Source organism: Lytechinus variegatus, chromosome 6, assembly GCF_018143015.1.
Source record: "Lytechinus variegatus isolate NC3 chromosome 6, Lvar_3.0, whole genome shotgun sequence".
Lineage (NCBI taxonomy): Eukaryota > Metazoa > Echinodermata > Echinoidea > Temnopleuroida > Toxopneustidae > Lytechinus > Lytechinus variegatus.
The window spans coordinates 26,737,369-26,756,376 of record NC_054745.1 but is presented as its reverse complement, the minus strand read 5'-3'; the positions used below and the strand labels follow the sequence as shown (position 1 = coordinate 26,756,376).

At 35.6% G+C, this 19,008-nt stretch overlaps 1 protein-coding gene across 2 annotated transcripts in view; it reads right to left on the bottom strand.

Moving 5' to 3' along the window:
* Positions 1-5,581: 5,581 nt before the first annotated feature.
* LOC121417286 overlaps positions 5,582-19,008 on the bottom strand; it is a 34,817-nt gene continuing 21,390 nt past the window's right edge. Inside the window, exons 1-3 of one of the 2 annotated variants that reach the window (XM_041610933.1) lie at positions 16,977-17,118; positions 12,109-12,178; positions 5,582-9,909 (exon numbers count right to left, since the gene is read on the bottom strand). In XM_041610933.1, the coding sequence (XP_041466867.1) occupies positions 8,447-9,784 (1,338 nt within the window). In that variant the 5' untranslated portion in view covers positions 9,785-9,909; positions 12,109-12,178; positions 16,977-17,118 and the 3' untranslated portion in view covers positions 5,582-8,446. Of the gene's footprint in view, positions 9,910-12,108; positions 12,179-16,976; positions 17,119-19,008 lie in introns of those variants that run through there. The other variant, XM_041610931.1, reaches the window with a different exon arrangement.

Below are 19,008 nucleotides of genomic sequence, written 5' to 3'. Positions count from 1 at the left end.
TTTATGATACATGATTTATGAGGGAGTTGATCGCATAATGACATCACAAATTTAAAGGACAAGTCCAACCCAACAAAAAATTGATATGAATAAAAAAAAAGATACAAATCCAATAAGCATAACACTGAAAATTTCATCAAAATCGGATGTAAAATAAGATAGTTGTGATATTTTAGAGTTTCGCTTAATTTCACAAAACAGTTGATATGCACGTCCCGGTCGATATGCAAATGAGGGGACTTATGACATCACTCACTCACTCACAATTTATTTCGTATTCTATGATGTGAAATACGAAATATTCTGATCATCCCGTGAAACAAAGCTATATTTTCCCTGAACATGTGGAATTACCAATGTTTAACATTCTATGGTTAAAGTTGGTCATTATTGTCAAATCTGTAAAAACTGAAATGTGTATAATTCAAATAATTAAAAACATAAGAAATAAAAGAGGGACATCATCGATTCTCTCATTTGCATGTGACTAAATATTGTGCTATAACTATCCTTTTTAAATAAGCGGAACTTTGAAATGTCATAACTTTCTTATTTTACATCCGATTTTGATGAAATTTTCAGCGTAATGCTAGTCTGATTTTTCTCTATTGATTCAGATGAAGTTTTTTGGGCTGGACTTGACTTTTAAAATCAGAATTCATGGAATTTATATTACATGATTCATGGGGGAGCTGCTCTATACGTCACAGACATCACAAATTTGAGGGGAAAATGAATTCATAACCCCTGCACTCATTTATGGATTTTCATCAAAATTTCGACATTTTTTTTTCTTCTCCAAAGTTCTCAATTTTTGTTTAAACCAAATTATTAACTGGGTGAACTTCCTGTTTTCATCGCAAAAACTGGTGTACATAGAGGACCACACCAGTTATTTTACACCGGTGTCAAATTGGTGGTGTTAGTTTTACACCTATAGGTGTTATGACAACACCTATGGTTGTTACATTTACACTCTTTGTTGTTATGTTCAATCTCTAGGGTGTTATTTTAACACCTCAGGGTGTGGTCCTCTATTAACACCAATTGGTGTCAGTTTTAACACCACAGTTTTATGAGTGTGGGTGTGTGGGGGGGGGGGGGGAGGTGAGCATGTGTACATCCACAAATGACATCAAATACTTCAGACAAAACCATGTTGATATACCTTTTCTCTGTTTAATCAAAATTGTAATGCTTGGAATGGATACAATTTCACATATCTTCATAATACATGATACCTACATTGATGGAGAATGGCAGTTAAATATATATATAAAAATGAGCAATAATACACAGATTATATTTTCTTTAAATAAAATGGAAAAAACTACAGTACAAGTTCTGATTAAAAATATATATCGAATACATTACAAGGTCATTTCATACACCCTCCTATATAGTGACTTACACAAGTAATAAATAATGCTGGGTTAAAAAAAGATGGTGTCCTATGTTAAAATACAACTGAGTACTTCAAAGTATACATGATATAAAATCATGGGGTGTTATTCTGATAAAACATTTAACCCCAAACTAGAACAAGAGTTTTAGTTCAAACTTTGACATCTATGGAAAAGCTAATTTTAAATTCTGACACTTCTTTACTCTTTGTATCTATAATGTACCAGATAATTCAATAGAACGAACCGTATAATCTAAGTATAAAAATTCTTCTGATTTCACAGCATGATCAATTTTCTGGACATTTTTTTGGCCGCAGAACTGGAATGATAGAATAAATAGTAAAGGAGTTGACAACGGGCACTCTATAGAAGTGTGGTCGAAGTTTAATGTCATTGGTATGTTATATACCACACGCAACCGAGAATTTATTTAAGTGTGATTTTTAGTCGCTCAAATCTTTGCGAAACACTCCCCCTGGGCATTCATACCCCAAATCCTGTCCAATGTCGACAATTTCAAGCTTTTCTACACAATCCCTGATGTTTACTTCACAACCGCATATTTTGGCAAAAGAAAATGAATAAAAAAAAGTTTTTGTTGAAGCAATGTGAAAAAGCATATTTTCACGCAATTAAGTGTTGGCAATTTGTCACCTAACGCATACAGCTGCAAAATAGAAATAATTTCTGTTTGTGTGTGTTTAATGCTCCGTGTCGGTGATCGTTCTGTGACATCGTAAAAAAAAACTGTGCTAGAATGAGGAAATTTGATGACACTGCTTTAGTTTGTAACAATGTGAAAATGAAGCAAGGTGATAATATATTATAGTGCCTCTGGTGACAAAAGGGCATAACTACTATTTGAAAATGAGTAACATGTGAATAGTTTACAATACTCAGTAAGTAATAATTAACAAGGAGAGCGAGACAAAAATAACGGAAATAAGCCCTTTTGTTTCATAATCCACCTGTTCGAAGTACACGGCATCAACTTCTTCATGTACATGTAAGTAGTAAAGCCCATGGTTTCCCACAATGTCTCAAAAACACTGAAATGTCACTTATGCCCTTTTGTCATGGGCCAGTTTAGGTGGCAATAAAAAATTATATTAAAAAAATCATATCCTTGATTGAGTCTTACGCGGGAGGATGTGCATTATTACCCTCATACATACAAATAAACAAAAGCAATTTGTTTCAAATGCCTGAATTACATGTCGGTGGCTACTTCAAACTTGGTAGTATGTTTCATTATACAGTCCATTCCATTCCAAAAAAAAGGAGTGTCTTTTTTCTCTATTGAGGCTTCTTCACTGTAAAAAATGAAGTGCTAAGTAAGCACTTACAGTGCTTGTATAGTGACTGCACTACAAGTGCTGATTTTCTAGATCAAATTTAAACTGGAAAATCAGAACTGGTAGTGCGGTCACTATACAAGCACCGTAAGTGCTAAATTAGCACTTCAATTTTTACAGTGTTCAGAGAGTATCCAGTCACTTTAACCCAGAATGGCGTGACTCTCAAATTTGACTTCAAAGGAAACTGAACTTATATTCACCAAAACATAGAGATTAAGTATTATTTGTGAGTGAAGCTGTGAGCAAAATGAAAATAGACAAATTTGATTCTGAACAAATAAAAAAAAAATCGCATATGAATATGAACAGAATTATACTACATGTACATATATGGCAATACATCCCTTTTCTAAACTATTCATTGACCATATTACAGAACAAACAACCATGTTTTCAAAATGTGGGCGTATCCATGAAAATGTATGTATCAGGTTTCAAGATGTTTTCTGTGTTCGTCAAAATAATCATTCTGGGCTCAAAGGTCAACATTTAGAATATTTACTAATAGGAAATGAAAAAAGAGAGCATTTTCTTTTATATAATATGCATGTACACATTAAACTTCAGTCACAATAAAAAAAACCATGATGGCAGTTCACAAGGGAATACATAATTAATTATGCTGCATTAAATGAAAATCTAGATGATACAAAATTCATATTTTTGTTAAATATTAATATACTTCATGTGAAGTGCATTTGAAGAAATAAATTCATATTTAAATAGAAGTACATTTATGCAGTTTGGATATTTACAAAATAAACTGGCGTCTTTCAAAAGAGTTTTTTTATTAGACGATACTTCAGGTTTACCGATACCCACAATATATATTTTTTTTCCTGAACATAAAACACACAAGGTTATTGTTGAGTAGCACATGTACACGTTTGTTCGTGGGCACGGTTTCACAAAGATGTTCATCAATAAAGTTACGAATGACTTTATGAACAACTGGGATACGGCGAGCCAAGTCGGGGGGAAAATGACATTTCCTTAACCCTAGAAATGCTCATGTTAATTGTTTAATGTGCAAACCCTTCACTCGAGTCAAGGGTCTGAATGTGTAGCCTACGATGCCTTGTACACTGAAGGCCCTCTCGCTTGAAACGGTGTTATGGTCTAGTCTTTGGTGAAGACTCACTTGTTGATCAAAGTTTCAATTAGGGTCTGTGCCCGCAGACTAGCTCACATTATATTGCTGTCATTTATGAAGTCAATTGCAACTTTACAACAGCTCTGTGAAATGTCCCCTGGTTTAATTCATCAACCAAATATATATTTTTTCCATTTCTATGTTCATACCATTATCGCAGATTTGGTGAATTCAATCACGGCATGTTTAAAATATTTTCGACAGACACCATAAATACATCCAATTCTATCTAACGGTTAATGCTACCTTCTTACGCTACATGTACAACCTCTGGTGAACAATACTGACAAATACTATAACTTGGAATGGTGGATTAATACAGAAAAGGCACAACACAAATTTCATTAAAAACCATTTAAAAAAAAGAGTTGTATAAATTTTGAATACACATAAAACACAGTCAAACATATCTATTGACAAACTGACTATAATAAAAACCTGTCTTTAACAGCCACCAAAATTGTCTCCCAATTATAAATATGTGTTTAAAGAAAAACATGTCTATAAGGGTCTACAGTGGCTGATTTTCTGTGTTTCCCCTTTATAATACCCAAAATGGACAGGTTCAACTACACGAACAGTACATCTGGGGAGCGTTTCATGAAACAACTTTTCAGACTTTTTATCTGACAAGTCCCATTTTGTCCGACAGTTGCCATAGGAACAGTGCTTCTCAGCCAATCAAAATCAAGGAAAGATGTCAGATCTGACAACTTGTCGGATGGAAATGTTGATGAAACGCTCCCCTGTAAACTGCTTGAAGATACTGTTTCAATATATTAAGCAATGGATACATGATAAAGCGGAATAAGATTATCATAACATCAATAATCGTGCCCATAATGTTGACAGAAGCTAAATACATGTATCAAGATATAATTCCTCTTCCCTTTTTCATATTCTTTTTTTTATAACAAATCATCATCATGCAAAATATTGTTAGTTAAACTGTAAATAATGAAGTAAAATCTGTATGAAAATACACATCTGAAACTAAAAACAACGCATCACCACAAAATAATGTCAAAGCACACGTCAGAGCTGAAAGAGCTACAATGAACACAAAAACTACATAAATGTATGAATGTATCTTTGCATGTCACACAATAACAAAATAACTGATTGTTTTGCAGGGACAAAGGGGCTAGAATTTTGAATCACAAGGTCTAGGGTTCCAATCGACCACAGCACTGTCATCCTCTGGTAAGGTCTTTGTGTAATAATAATATTGATAATAATAATAATAGCTGGATTTAGCACTTTTTGCCTGAGGATACAAAGCGCTGCTATTATTACCCGGCTTTAGCTCAAGCTACCATCACCAGCACTCAATGCATTGAAGGAATTAATTCTGCTGGGTACCTATTCACATCACCTGGGTCGAGTGCAGCACAGTGCGGATAAAGTTCTTGCTGAAAGAGAACACGCCTTGGCTAGGATTTGAACCCACGACCCTGTTTGAAAGGCGACAGTCAGAATTATGAGACCACGGTGGCCCACATGTACATTTCCCACTCTGAAGTACATATGCATGTATAATAGATAACTGGGGCCCCGTTTTCATAAACGACTTGCAACTGTTGTAACTTTGCCTTAATGGCAACTACCATGGAAAACTTCATTTTGATTGGCTGCTGAGTCCTGTTACCATGGTAGTTGCCATTATGGCAAAGTTACCACAGTTGCAAGTCCTTTATGAAACGGGGCCCCTGGTAGGAAACAATTCCTTGAATGCTTTAGTATCTTTTCAGGGAAGCTGAGCTTAGCTGGGGTGATCATGCAACACATACAAGAATTGTCTTCAATAAATGTTGCACTATTATAATGACAATTATCATAATGTCCCAAAAAAGTGATTTGACATTATAAACTTTCGGCTTAAATGCAGGGGAAGTATACCTCAAACTATCTTTTCAAACTTCCAACATCTAAATCTTGACATCATTCCCGCTACAATCAATTACAGTTCAGAGTCTCATGTATATGTACTTGGTTTATAGTGAAATGAGAGTGAAAATAATTTATCAATGATTATACTATAAATTAATATAAAAAACAACAACAGACCGTTCTGTAATGCTAGTGGTCCTGGAGGCTTTCACACTTGGTGATGATTAAAAATGGAAAGAAAAATAAAACATGACCTATATGTATGTATAAAAATGCAGCTTATATGTCATTCGCTTTTTCTGAAATTTATGGATCATAACCAAAACCATATGATTTTTAATTCTATTGATTACAAAATATAAAAAGGCTGGCTAATAAAGACCTTCACAATTTTTTTAATTCAAACAAATAAAACAGTCACCTAAGCAAGACCAAAACTATATTTGTATGTGTAATAGCACCTTCATCTGTAAAAAAAATGTGTTCTGTTCAATAATAATTACCCATAACAATAATGTAAAAAAAAATCATGAAATTTAGGCATGTTCAGACTTTGTTCCAATCTTGCAGAAAAGCATAATCTCTAAAGAAAATTATCAACTTTTCTGATTGAAAAATAGCCCTGATTTCGGTCTAAATTAGGAAAGAAATTGATTTCCCCTCAAGGGTGTGTACAGAAAAATTATTTCGAAAAATATACCCTATCTAAAGCAATATCTAGCTCTGTTGACGTGAACTATACGATTGTATACCATGAATGTACTAATTACAATTCCCTGCTTATCTCCAATAGTCCATTAACATTATGAAAAAAAAGGTAAAAATCAAATTCATCTTTATTTCAAAGTCCAAACAATATACTGTTATTTTCATAGTCAGCAATGTCCATTGTATACAATGATAATGTAAAAAAAAAATGACCCATATTAATGATAGAAAAACTAGCTGGTACTGGCATGAACGCAAAGCAAGAGTGAAACATGTATCGCAAGAACCTGTCCAATAACTCCACCTGATCATGAAGACTACTTTTCACGTCTCCCTTGAGAGGTCTTCATGTGTAGCTTTGACTGTTGTTCAAATAAAAAAAAAATGAATACCCCTACAGACCATTTATGTGAATGCAATACAACATACATTGTATAATGCTAAAGGTGATGTTTCACTGGAATGCTTACAAGCTAATTAAATACGCGTATTAACACACAAACTTATTGTCATTACGGAGGGGTCATCCACACTGTCTTGGAAATACTGTACACCTTGTACTTGTACATACAGTACAACTTATGCACGCATATTCACTGTACTGGCATAAATGTATTTACATACTTGTAGCCATGTTCCTACTGGAAAAACACATACTGTGCCACAGTGTGTTTAAAGTGTGGAACACAATGTGAAATCACCTTCACACTGTTGAATTTGAACATTTCAACAGTGTGGATCACATACATGTATTCACATACTGTAGTCCACCATGTGAACACGCTGAGAACGGTCACACTGGTGTCCACAGTGTGCAAATATATCCACACTGTTGAATTTTAACATTTCAACAGTGAGTGTGAATCACATAGTCGGCCATGTGAACACGCTGTGAACAGTCACACTGTTGAGGTGTCCACAGTATGAAAATATCTTCACACTGTTGAATTCGAACATTTTTTAAGCATTGTGAATAATACTTTAACACATAAATAGTCCACATTATGAACAAACTGTGTTCACACAACATGACAGTGTGTACTTCAATGAACGGGTGAATTGAGCGTGATTGCAATATATACACGTATGAACACGCCTGTATATTATTCAAATTCAATTGATCTCTGTCATTAAGAACAGTCTCCCTTATATAGAATTTCGAAATTTTAGACAACTTAAATTGTACACATACCACCAAGCTTTTTACCTCAGAGAGATGGAAATTAATACATATACCTGGAATACAAAAAATGTAGGACAATGATCAACCACAATTCTACACCCACAATAAATAAAAGTACAGTAAAAGCTGAATACATGTATTACACCAAAATCAATACACACAATGTACATGTAAATAATAGTTTTGAGTATAAATAACATCTGTTCATACATGTGCATGCATAATTACAGATTGATGTACATGCGTATTAATATTGTAAAGACATCCAATTGTCAAAATATTGATGAGGATAGATTACAAATTAACAAAACAATGCTGATGCTGAACTGCTGTTTCAAGATGTTATAAAATAAACCTGAACCTGTAAACAGAGGTGGATTTTTGGCTACATGTATACTTTAAACAGCAAGTGTCATAGATTTCTAAATGTGTTCAGAATAGTTTGGGACCTGTTTATTATTGAAGCAATGAGACTGAAATATTTGCAGAAGAAAATGGAACATACCACATGCAAATTCAGATTCCAGAGCTCATTTGATTATAAAAGCTATTATAAAAAAGACCACAAATCCTTATAGGTCTATAAAAATAAAGGTACACTGAGTTGTTCTACAAGCACTAGGCCATTCCACTGGAATGGAAAGGGTACGTTGTAAACAGAAATCAGATCAAAAGTATTTGGTGGACCCGCATGACAGACTTGGACCTAGTCATGCTTCGCTAAAAAACCATCACAAAATTGATATTTCTAGCTTGAGAGATTCAATTGAAGCTCTTTACGAATTTCATCCAGGATGGCGGAGTTCTTAGGCACAGGGTTGCTGTCCTTTGGCAAGTTTTCAATTCGGCTCTGCGCACCTCTTCCGTAATCATCAAGGTTAGCTGAATGCCTCTTCCAAGACGGTTCCACTATCGATGCTCGCGTCTGTTCGTTGTAAATCTTCACCAAGTCTCGCACACCCCCTCCCGACCCGATCCCACTGTCGTTGCTTGATGCACTATTCGTTGTTCCGCTGTCGGAAAACACTCCTGTATCAATACTGTTATTACCCAGCCCATTGCTGAGAGATTTGTCCGTTGGAAAACCAAGTGAGCTCTTTGGTCGGGGTCGGATGTCTAGAGCATTTCGATGGTCCGCTTCGAGCCTGTAGGCCAGAACGGACGTATTTTGGGTGGACTTAGCAGCTGCGCTATGCGGATTCATGAAATTTGCATCCGGCAAGTACATGGATGTCCGAAGAACATTCTGAGAGTTCCTATTACTGGTGTCAAGCATCACGCCTGGAACAGGCTTGTCCATGTTCCGCCTGCGCATTTCGACTTTCATGAAGGACTCTGTACCGAGCGACCAATTGCTGTCCTCTATGACTGGAGGAGTCACAACAACATCCTCTTCGTCATCTTCATCCTCAAGGTTCATGCTATCCATAATGACAGAGTCCAACAGATCCAAGGCCGCTCTCTCTGCTTGGAAACTTCCTGCGTCCTTATCCGAAGTACTGTCTGAGGTGTTTAAAGCGTATTGTTCCGTTTTTGTTTTCGGTGATTCCGGTCTCTTTGATTCTGATGATTTTGTCTGGACGGGTTCACTCGGTGGCAGCGGTGGGATGTTTACAGAGTCCACTTCGTCCATACCTTGACCAGGCAGCGGTTGTGACGGTTCTTCCCGCTCTTCCTCTGGGATCGGCCTCACCTGGGCCAACTTGGCCTTCACCTGGTTCCGCAACTCTTTCATTGATTCTTTTTGTTCAAGATTTCTCATCTCCTGGGCTGTGTCTGTTCCAGGAAGCAACCCTCGCGGGACATCACCATTCGACATGTCATTGTAGCGATCAGTCGGTTGAAACTCGCGCCCAAACTCACTCCAAAATGGATGGACGTCGATGGAGTTCTGAAGGTGGGAAGGGGGCCCAGTATAGGACATCTCTGTTCTTGTTGGATTAGGGAACTTGTTTTCCAGGAAGTCCAAGGTGTGGACAGTCCGACTGAAGTACCCTGGGGTCTCGGTGATACTGCCAATAAATGTTTCTGAGTTGATGATGGACTTCTTATAGAGGTCCTCCGACCTCGAGTGTGTGCAACCCATGGTTATGTCTCCTGAATACTGCTTCCACTCAAACAAGAAAATAATGCTTCAAGTTTCCTGATGATGTAGCTGTGCAGAATGTTGTTCTCCTTTCTGGTAGTTCTTCATGCTGACTCCTTTAGCATCTGCAGAGATAATATCACGAAAAGGTCTGTTAGCATACATTGAAAGGTAGTCAACCACTTGTACATGTACATGTATCTTTCACTATTTGGAAAACCAAAGGGTTAACGGAAAGTTAAAACCAGTAGTTCTGCCAAAAGATAGGTTGAAATTCAATCACAAATTTTAAAATTGCTACATGTACACCATGGTTATTATTTTGCAATGCACATGATCAGAAAAGTGCGGACATGCTTTGTGTTGCATACATTTACATGTACATTCCAAATACTTCCAGGTCAAATTGCACATTGCTGTGTTGAATTGACATGAAGGTGAATAAACATTGAATAAATACTTGAACTCTCTTCTGCTGTATCATATTGGTGTTTTGATTACCAGTTGTGATAGAGATTCTTCATGTACATGTAGTGTGGTGTTTCCATAAATGGCCCCAGTTTTTTTCGAACACCTCATCTTCCCATTCACATTTTTATAAGGCAGCATTTTCATTCTGGGATTGGCCCTTGGAAATGAATAATAATAATAATATTGGTATATTACCGAGGGATGCCACTTCAATTCTGAAAACTGTTCTCCCAGCGGGCCCTGCTATTTTTGTTACCCCGGCTCCAGCTGGGCTGCCGAGGCGCTCAAGCGTTCCAAGAATTTCTTCCTACCGGGTACCCATTCACCTATTAAACCTGGGTCGAGTGCAGCACAATGTGGATAAATTTCTTGCTCAAGGAAATTACGCCATGGCTGGGATTCAAACCCACGACCCTCTGTTTCAAAGTCAGAAGACTAATCCACTGGGCCAAAATGCTCCAAATTCATTTATCACTTACAAAATTTATTTTTCACTAAAGGTATTTCAAATTCAATTCTATGATTTACGTTTTAATAATATACAGTACTGCTGAAGTATCTCTTCATTAAAAGTGTTCATTCATTTCAAAGACCAACCACAGGGGCCCGTTGCAGAAAGAGTTGCGTTTAAACGCAAGTCAAAAAATCAATCGCAAGTCCCAAATGCACGCTGTTGATTGGTTGAATATCAAGTTGCGCATGATTTTTAGAGTTTGCGATTGCAACTCTTTCTGCAACGGGCCCCTGTATGCCGCCTGTATAAAATTGACAGGAAAATTGGGTATCAAGAAAGCAGGATCCTGTTTCTTCATGGAAAAACCCACTCCAATGCATGATTAGAAAGCTGCTTGAATATACCATGGCAGTCCAATGTGGTATAGTAGTTGGGAAATGAGCTGTGTCAGAATGTCATTAGCCAAATTACTAGGCCACTCCTGTACATTTAATCACCATTTAATAGCATTTATACACAATTGATAAAAAATGAAATATCTCCCCATTTTTACATCTGTACATATTGTAAATTGTCCTACATAGTAAACTCTCAAAGTAGATGGTGTGATTTATAACCTGATGGCTATTTCATAAAGCTAAGCCTAAAGTTACACATACCAGCGACTTCAAGGATGACTGGTGATCCTTTCTTGTAGTTAGTGAGTACACAAGCTTCTTATTGGTGTTTATTTACTTCCCCAAAAAGGATCACCATTCATTTGTACAATCACTCTAACTTATGAACAGCTTTATGAAATACCCACACACAGCCACAATATGCAGAGTATATGCAATCATGATAGGCCCAGTAGAAAATATCACATTTCCTGTATATGAAAAACAATGTATTCACTGCAAGGTAGGAATTCATTCATGAACTTTTCATTTTTAGGGGCCACTCTTTCCACATTGGGGCAAGTGTTAAATTTGTGTGTGTGGGGGGCATTTCTTTCATTTCAAGGCAACTTTCTTGTCTTTGCTGCGAAAGCATCTCATATTAATATAGCACTGTATGTAGAAAACTAATTTTCAAAACTTTCTAGAATATTTTGTGGCAGATTTTGGGCAAGTTTTAGTTCAAACATGTACCTTCAATTTTAAAGGCAAATTTGGATTTTCATGAGGGGAAAAAATTCCTTGTTGGCTGCCCACATGTATTTCACTAAACCTTTGTACTTTAAAATTCTTTATATAGCAGGCACTCTAATGAAAAAAAAATACTTTAAAAAATTGTTTTTATTCCATCCTACCCTCTCTAGAACAGGGGAAATATGTTGATAATCTGTAAAGTCATGCATTACTCTGTACAAAGTTGAAGTATGCACAGTTCTGTGAAACACTCCCTACCACTGACTCACCATGGGCAGGAAGACAACAAAGTTCCAGCTTTCACAAACTCACATCATGATTCCATTTGAGAATAAAATCCTGTAATAAAAAAGAAGAAAAGACAAAAATGATACACTGCACAGGCAATCAGTGTCGATCCATTTTTTTCAATCATTGAGGTAAAAATCTGAACAAGCAAAATTTCATGATAAAATACAAAGTGTTTCACCAAAGTAATCCAAAATAAAAATTGTGTATTCTTTGTCTCATTTTGATCACATTTTCTGTGTTTTGTTTATATTAGTCTGATTTTCCTTAATCTGTTACACTGTTGAAACATTATATGAATAGGAAAATGTATTCAGACGGTGATAATGTACTTACTGGGTTGTCTAGAGAGCTGATATCTATTAAATGAATTACAGGTCTGTACAAATTTGTACCCTGCATATAAATACCTTGGTAGATTGTAAATTGATAATCAACATTTCACAATTCACTTTTATATACAATCCTCATCAAATCTCATGACCTTTATATCTCTAAACTTTATTTTTTTAAAGATTAAATTAATTTTATATGTTTATATGTACATATAATGCAAGCAAATGGTCAATGGCATCAATATTTACACATGGCTGGTCCAAATAAAGACACATCGTTGAATCGCAGAGATCAAAGTCAGAACAATATTGAATTCTCCATATTTCACTCAAAATTGAAAGCAAACAAAATGCCAGACATATTTTTCCTGTGAAAGTCAAATATTCTTCGCAGTGGGGAAGACACGAAATACAAGAGACTGCAGAAGAATGTGTAAGCAGATCAATGCATTCTTTTGAATACAGATCATTTGAGTGTGATAATGCTATTGTTGCCAGTCTTTTCAAAAACTCTTCAATAAGTAGGCTTTGATGCATAAAACTCTCCTGAGGGATACAACGCATTTCATGGTTACATTGAAAGCAGTCAGAATTGGAGAAATTACATGTACATGTATATATTTGAAATGTATGTGACAGGGCTGTGTAATAGCCGATATATAGGCCTACAGGTTGCACTGGCCTATTAACAACGGGAAGGCAAAAGATATTCATTCGAGCCCACATATTCTCTTTTTTTTTTACTTTTTTTTTTTTGATTGACAAAGTGTATGAATATATGATTGTCCATCTAACACTGAATCTAGATGAAGGGTAACTACTGAACTTTCTTTCCCCAAATTTTGGGAAGAAATATTACCAACTTTGGAACTACATGTATACTTGAATGGCAGAAGGATTAGGGCTATTTTACTGCTTCAGAAGATATCTTCATAAATGCTGATTCATTTTTAAAGTGAGCCAGTCAAGGGATCCTTTTCTGGTCAGATATGAATTATCAGATATACAGTGCGTCCCAGAAAAAACGAAACCGAAATTTAGTGATGATTTATCATGACTTAATCATAAATAAAATAGACAAATGACCTATCAATGTAAAGCTTAGAATCTCCTCTTTCATCTGGTATTACTTACATTATTTCTCATTCACGCATGAGTGAGCAAAAACAATATGAAAAGGGGATACCAAAAAGTCACTTGGCGGGCCGTATCTGTGTTTTAAAAAGAAAACCACATTTTCAAAAAGTTCAATATCTGCTCGTTAATTTGATACCTCAATTACAGAAAATGGTCAAGAAATTACAAAGTTCTGGTTATTTGAAATAAGGCTTGAATTTCAATAATTTCAGAAAATGAAGAGGTTTTACAGGCTAGCGTTCAAACTCACTCGACACTCCGTTTTGTTAACGATTAGCCATGCATGAAGTCTTTTGTTACCGTGCGATAGCTTCTGTGGGAAACCGGTGAAAACAAGTTTATTTAATGAAATTAGGGAAATACAAGCATTATTTTGAATGATCATAACTTTTTTAATTCTCGACCATTTTCTGTGATTGAGGTATCAAAGAAAAGAACAGATATTGAACTTTTTAGTCATGTGATTTTCTTTTTGAAATTCAGATACCCCCCGCCAAGTGAGTTTTTGGCATCCTCTCTTCGAATTGTTTTTACTCACTCATGCGTGAATGAGGAATAATCTAAGTAATACCAGATGAAAGAGGAGATTCTAAGCTTTACATTGATAGGTCATTTGTCTATTTTATTTATGATTAAGTTATGATAAATCATCGCTAAATCTCGGTTTCGTTTTTTCTGGGACGCACTGTATAGTACATTGCATATCATATGTTCGGGTAGTAAACATTTGACCCCCGAATTTCATCCTAATTTTTAAGGATTTTTTCAAAGTGCCAATTTAACACACGAGTCTATGGGAAATGTTTAGGCCAGTGTACAATGTATAGCCTACACAGCCTACATGTACATGTAGGTCAAAATCAATCTCCTTTTGCTTGTCAAATTGGCAACACTCATAAGTTTTCTCTTCATTTTCATACATTATGGATACATCATGTCTTAAAACTACATGAATACAGTAGTTGCCAATAAAAAAAATAGTGATATTGTCTTCATAACATTCATTATTTACCATACACGTAAATACTTAATACTGTACTGTAAACGGTATCAATTTTATAATGATTTTTTTTGCTTCCAGTACATTTTTCACTAAAAAGGGGTAAATAAACAAATAGAGAAAAAAACATCACTGAGAAGTTTAAAAATCAGACAGGGAATTTTATGACATCTTAAAAGATTTACATTTTGGGTAACACAACCTAGACTGCGACAATTGTTCCAGGCTTGTACTACATGTACATGTAGCACCCTGGTCAGGGCTACAAGAGGGCTTTGGTTTTAGAAATTTGTAATGTTAAATCCAGGGTTGAATTATTTGCTTTAGTGTGTGGAATTTACAGTTGTCACCGGAGCAAATGTCATGGAACTGCAAGTTGGTCAATCCTTAAAGTCTACCCCAACAAAAAGTTGATTTGAAAAAAAAGAGAAAAATCCAACAAGCATAGTACTGAAAATTTCATCAAAATCAGATGTAAAATAAGAAAGTTATGACATTTTAAGTTTCGCTTGATTTCACAAAACAGTTATATGCACATCCCGGTCGGTATGCAAATGAGGGAAGTGATGACATCACTCACTCACTATTTCTTTTGTATTTTATTATATGAAATATTCTAACTTTCTCCTCATTGTCCTGTGAAACAAAGTTTTATTTCTCTCTGAACATGTTGAATTACCATTGCTTAACATTTTATGGTTCATTCAAGTTGGTCCTTATTGTCAAATCTGAACAAATTGAAATAATGTATAATTTGAACAATAAAAAACAAAAGAAATAGTGAGTGAGGGACATCATCGATTCTCTCAATTGCATGTGACTTAATTGTGCATACATAATGTATAACTATTTTGTGAAAAATAAGCGAAGCTTTGAATTGTCATAACTTTCTTATTTTACATCTAATTTTGAAGAATTTTCAGCATTATGCTTGTCTGATTTTTCTCTATTGACTCAAATCAACATTTTTCTGAGGTGGACTTGACCTTTAAGCAAATGATGGATGATAATTCATTGATTGCTGTAAGAAATGGGTCTCTGTGTCAAGACTATTTTTGAACGAATCCATTACTCAGAAGATATAATTTCCATTGAAGCATTTACATGTAGTAAACATGCAATACAATATGGCATTCTCTACTCTGTTTGAGTGTGTAAACACAATTATGGCCGATCCATGATTATTCATTGTATTGATAGTCACAGAGTGCTATTCTTTTCCCAAACTCAATTGAGAGACAATTGACAGCTAAAGTTACATGTACAGTACAAGTCTGCCTTGTAATTTCTTTTTTTTTTGCGTGTGCGAATAGACCAACTCTTGTAAGAAAAACAAAAGAAAAACATTACAACTTTGTTATGAATCCATTACCTACATGTACAAACTGTCCGATTTAAAAAAAAAATTAAAATCAATTCAGTTTTTCCAACAATGCACTTTACAGATCATGTTTAATGTTATTTTCATTGTATTTTGCGTCACAAATTAGCTGTATATCTTTTAAAGACTGCTTTCATATATATATATAAAACATTGTTTTTTTTTAGATTTTTACAACCAATAGACAAGAGAGCTCTTCTCTCTTTACATGTACTTTGAGCTACGGAGAGGACCCCCATTTTTACACTCAAATTTCCGTTCCAAAGCATACATTGTAGCATTTTCATCTTATTGAGGATAAAGAACAAAGAAAGCCACTCCATAGTGCTCATATCATTTTCTTCAAGAAAACAGAAGAAATCTACTCCAAAGCTTCGTATATTTTTCGTTACGCCGTGCCAGCCGCATTGATCCGCTACAATGAGCTGCAATTCTAGTGAAAAGCAGCCTCAGAGCGCCGTCCGACCATCGCCCTTAGCTATCGCCTCTGGGCCAGCGCACCCGGGTGGCCGTGCCGCTGGCAATTAGCGCGCTATTTCTGATCCAGCAAATTATCCCGATCTGAACACAATCTTAACAATCTCGATATTATTTGCAATGGAGACGCAATTATTGCTCTAGTTCGTAGGATTAATCTCGAGATTGCAATCCCAAGTCAACTTGGGATTATTTGCAAAATAGAGCGCTATTTTACGAATCATAGCGCTAATTCGCAGGTGCAGACACACTCGGGATTATTTATTCACAGCGTCAGACCATAATGCATCGAAGCCTCGCTCGAGCGGGAATCACTCTTCTTGCGATGGTGGAGACGGGGTTTCTTGAATCTCAAGATTAATCGCGAAGAGGGCCGATCGGGCTAAAATCTCAAGATTGAGCAAACTCGGGATGGTGCAGCAACGCCTTTTGAGATCGTTACCGCAAGTTCACAACTGGCATGTATCTTAATAATCAAGTTTATAATTCATCAATTATTGGTCACAATGTTATCTTTACCTCAAATTTTCCTCATTTTGCTGCTGCATTTTACTGTACATGTGCCAAGCTTTCCATGCAGTTGTGTACATTGTATGTTTGCTAGAGAAATGTCAAGTGATACACTTCAAGTCAACTGAACTTTAGAATTATTGGAACGCACCATCACATTTCTATGGCGACATCTGAAAACCAGTAAAAACATATTGACAGTGTTAATATTATCATTCATATCATTACTCGCATATAAACCACATTTTGACACACCCAGGGGTTTCAGTTTTGGTACCGGTCACTGAACCTGCTTTAACTGTAGGGGAGAGGGGAGGATGGGGAGGGGGGGGGGGCACTGCCCACTACAAGGGGGCCACCATTCTACACAAAATCATGTAAAACTTGTGCTTTTTTCGGCCGGGCGATCACAGTACTGAACACACATGTACATGTAGTGATGCACGTACCATTGCCAAAATCTGGAAAAGACTTTGAACAATCAAGACTCTGGAGATAAAGAAAATAAAATTGTTGATTACTTACATATTAAGTTACATGTACATGTCAGCTGTCATGAGGGGAATCATGTCAAAACGCATGTACATGTATGCCTACCTGACATTGCACTCGAATGATGTGTCGATCAATTTAAAGCTTGTGTATAGTTTTGGTAAATCCACCAAAATGCACCTACATGTATCACTATTCCAATTCATTGCTAGCTAATATGAATGGATATGCCCTATAACAGTTATGATGTGGAGGATATGAAATGAAAATGTGTTTTACAGGATAAATTTTGCGATTTTACATGGAAATTTAACTTGATCGGGTCACCCGATCAAATTAAAATATTTGTGTGTTTTTGTCTTTCAATTAAATCCTATTCCAAATCATGGAATGGGCTGAAACTTTCAAGATATGTTCTTTGTCTGTAACTTTTGGATATCTAATCACTAAATTTATAAGATAAGTGCTTGAATGCCCATTTTTTAATTTAAAACAAGCATCGCCGAGAGAGGGCGCTATATATCCAAGATTTGAATATTTGAAATTTTCTCAGAGAAGTGCAGTTGGAAAAATATCTAACGGTCTCTACGCTTCAGTAAGACTGTCATATTAGATGATATTCGATTATCAATCACATTATTGACCCTTTACCAAAGCTATACACAGGCTTTAAACTACAATGACAGAGGTCCTAACCCCTTTATTCATCTAAAGTGCACGGGCATGCACCGTTATAAAAAAATTAATTATTTTCTTGGAAACTTTAGGCCTACAATGTAACATTGTACACATGTAAACGCCTACAAGTAAACATTCAGCCCTATAATTGCTTTTCAAATTTTAAATTGCTTTATCAATTGAACTGATTATATGTATTCAACAGACAAATCCTGTATGTACTTTGTCCTATAAATCAAACAACGAATTTTAAACATGAAGCTTCATGTGTATTGCACTAGTTGCATGAGTCATGAGTAAACAATTGTGTGTAAGTATATAGGGAGTAGGCTATACCTGTAATTGTAAATAATTACCAAAATACAAAATCATGATCCCTGACATTTCAAATCTTACACGTAATGTAGCTAGTCTATTAAAGCTTTATACATGTAGGTGTATTGGACTTTGTTTTCATTGTCATACATGTACATGTACACTGTATGGATGTATCAATTTCACAATATTGTTTCTCAAGAAAACTCTAGACTGAAATTGAAACTTTATATTTTCGTCAGTGATTTTACGAAACGGCTCAAACCTAATTTTCTGGCAAATTTTCTAAATTTATTATTTTTTGTACATTCTGAAAGCCCGTGATTCACTCTTTTGATTTGCCAAATTTCAGATCAAAATTTCTTTTATTTCAAGAATAACAGCATATATATTCAATTTTTTATGAAGTTCCAGCTCAACCCTCTTCTTTGATTTTACGAACTGGCTCAAACCATTCTTTGAGTTCTATAGAATCTCTGGAGTGGCATGCTCAGGTCAAAGACCCGACCTAGATGCTACAAGTATGTGCTTCGCGCAGGGTTTGTGCCTCTAATTA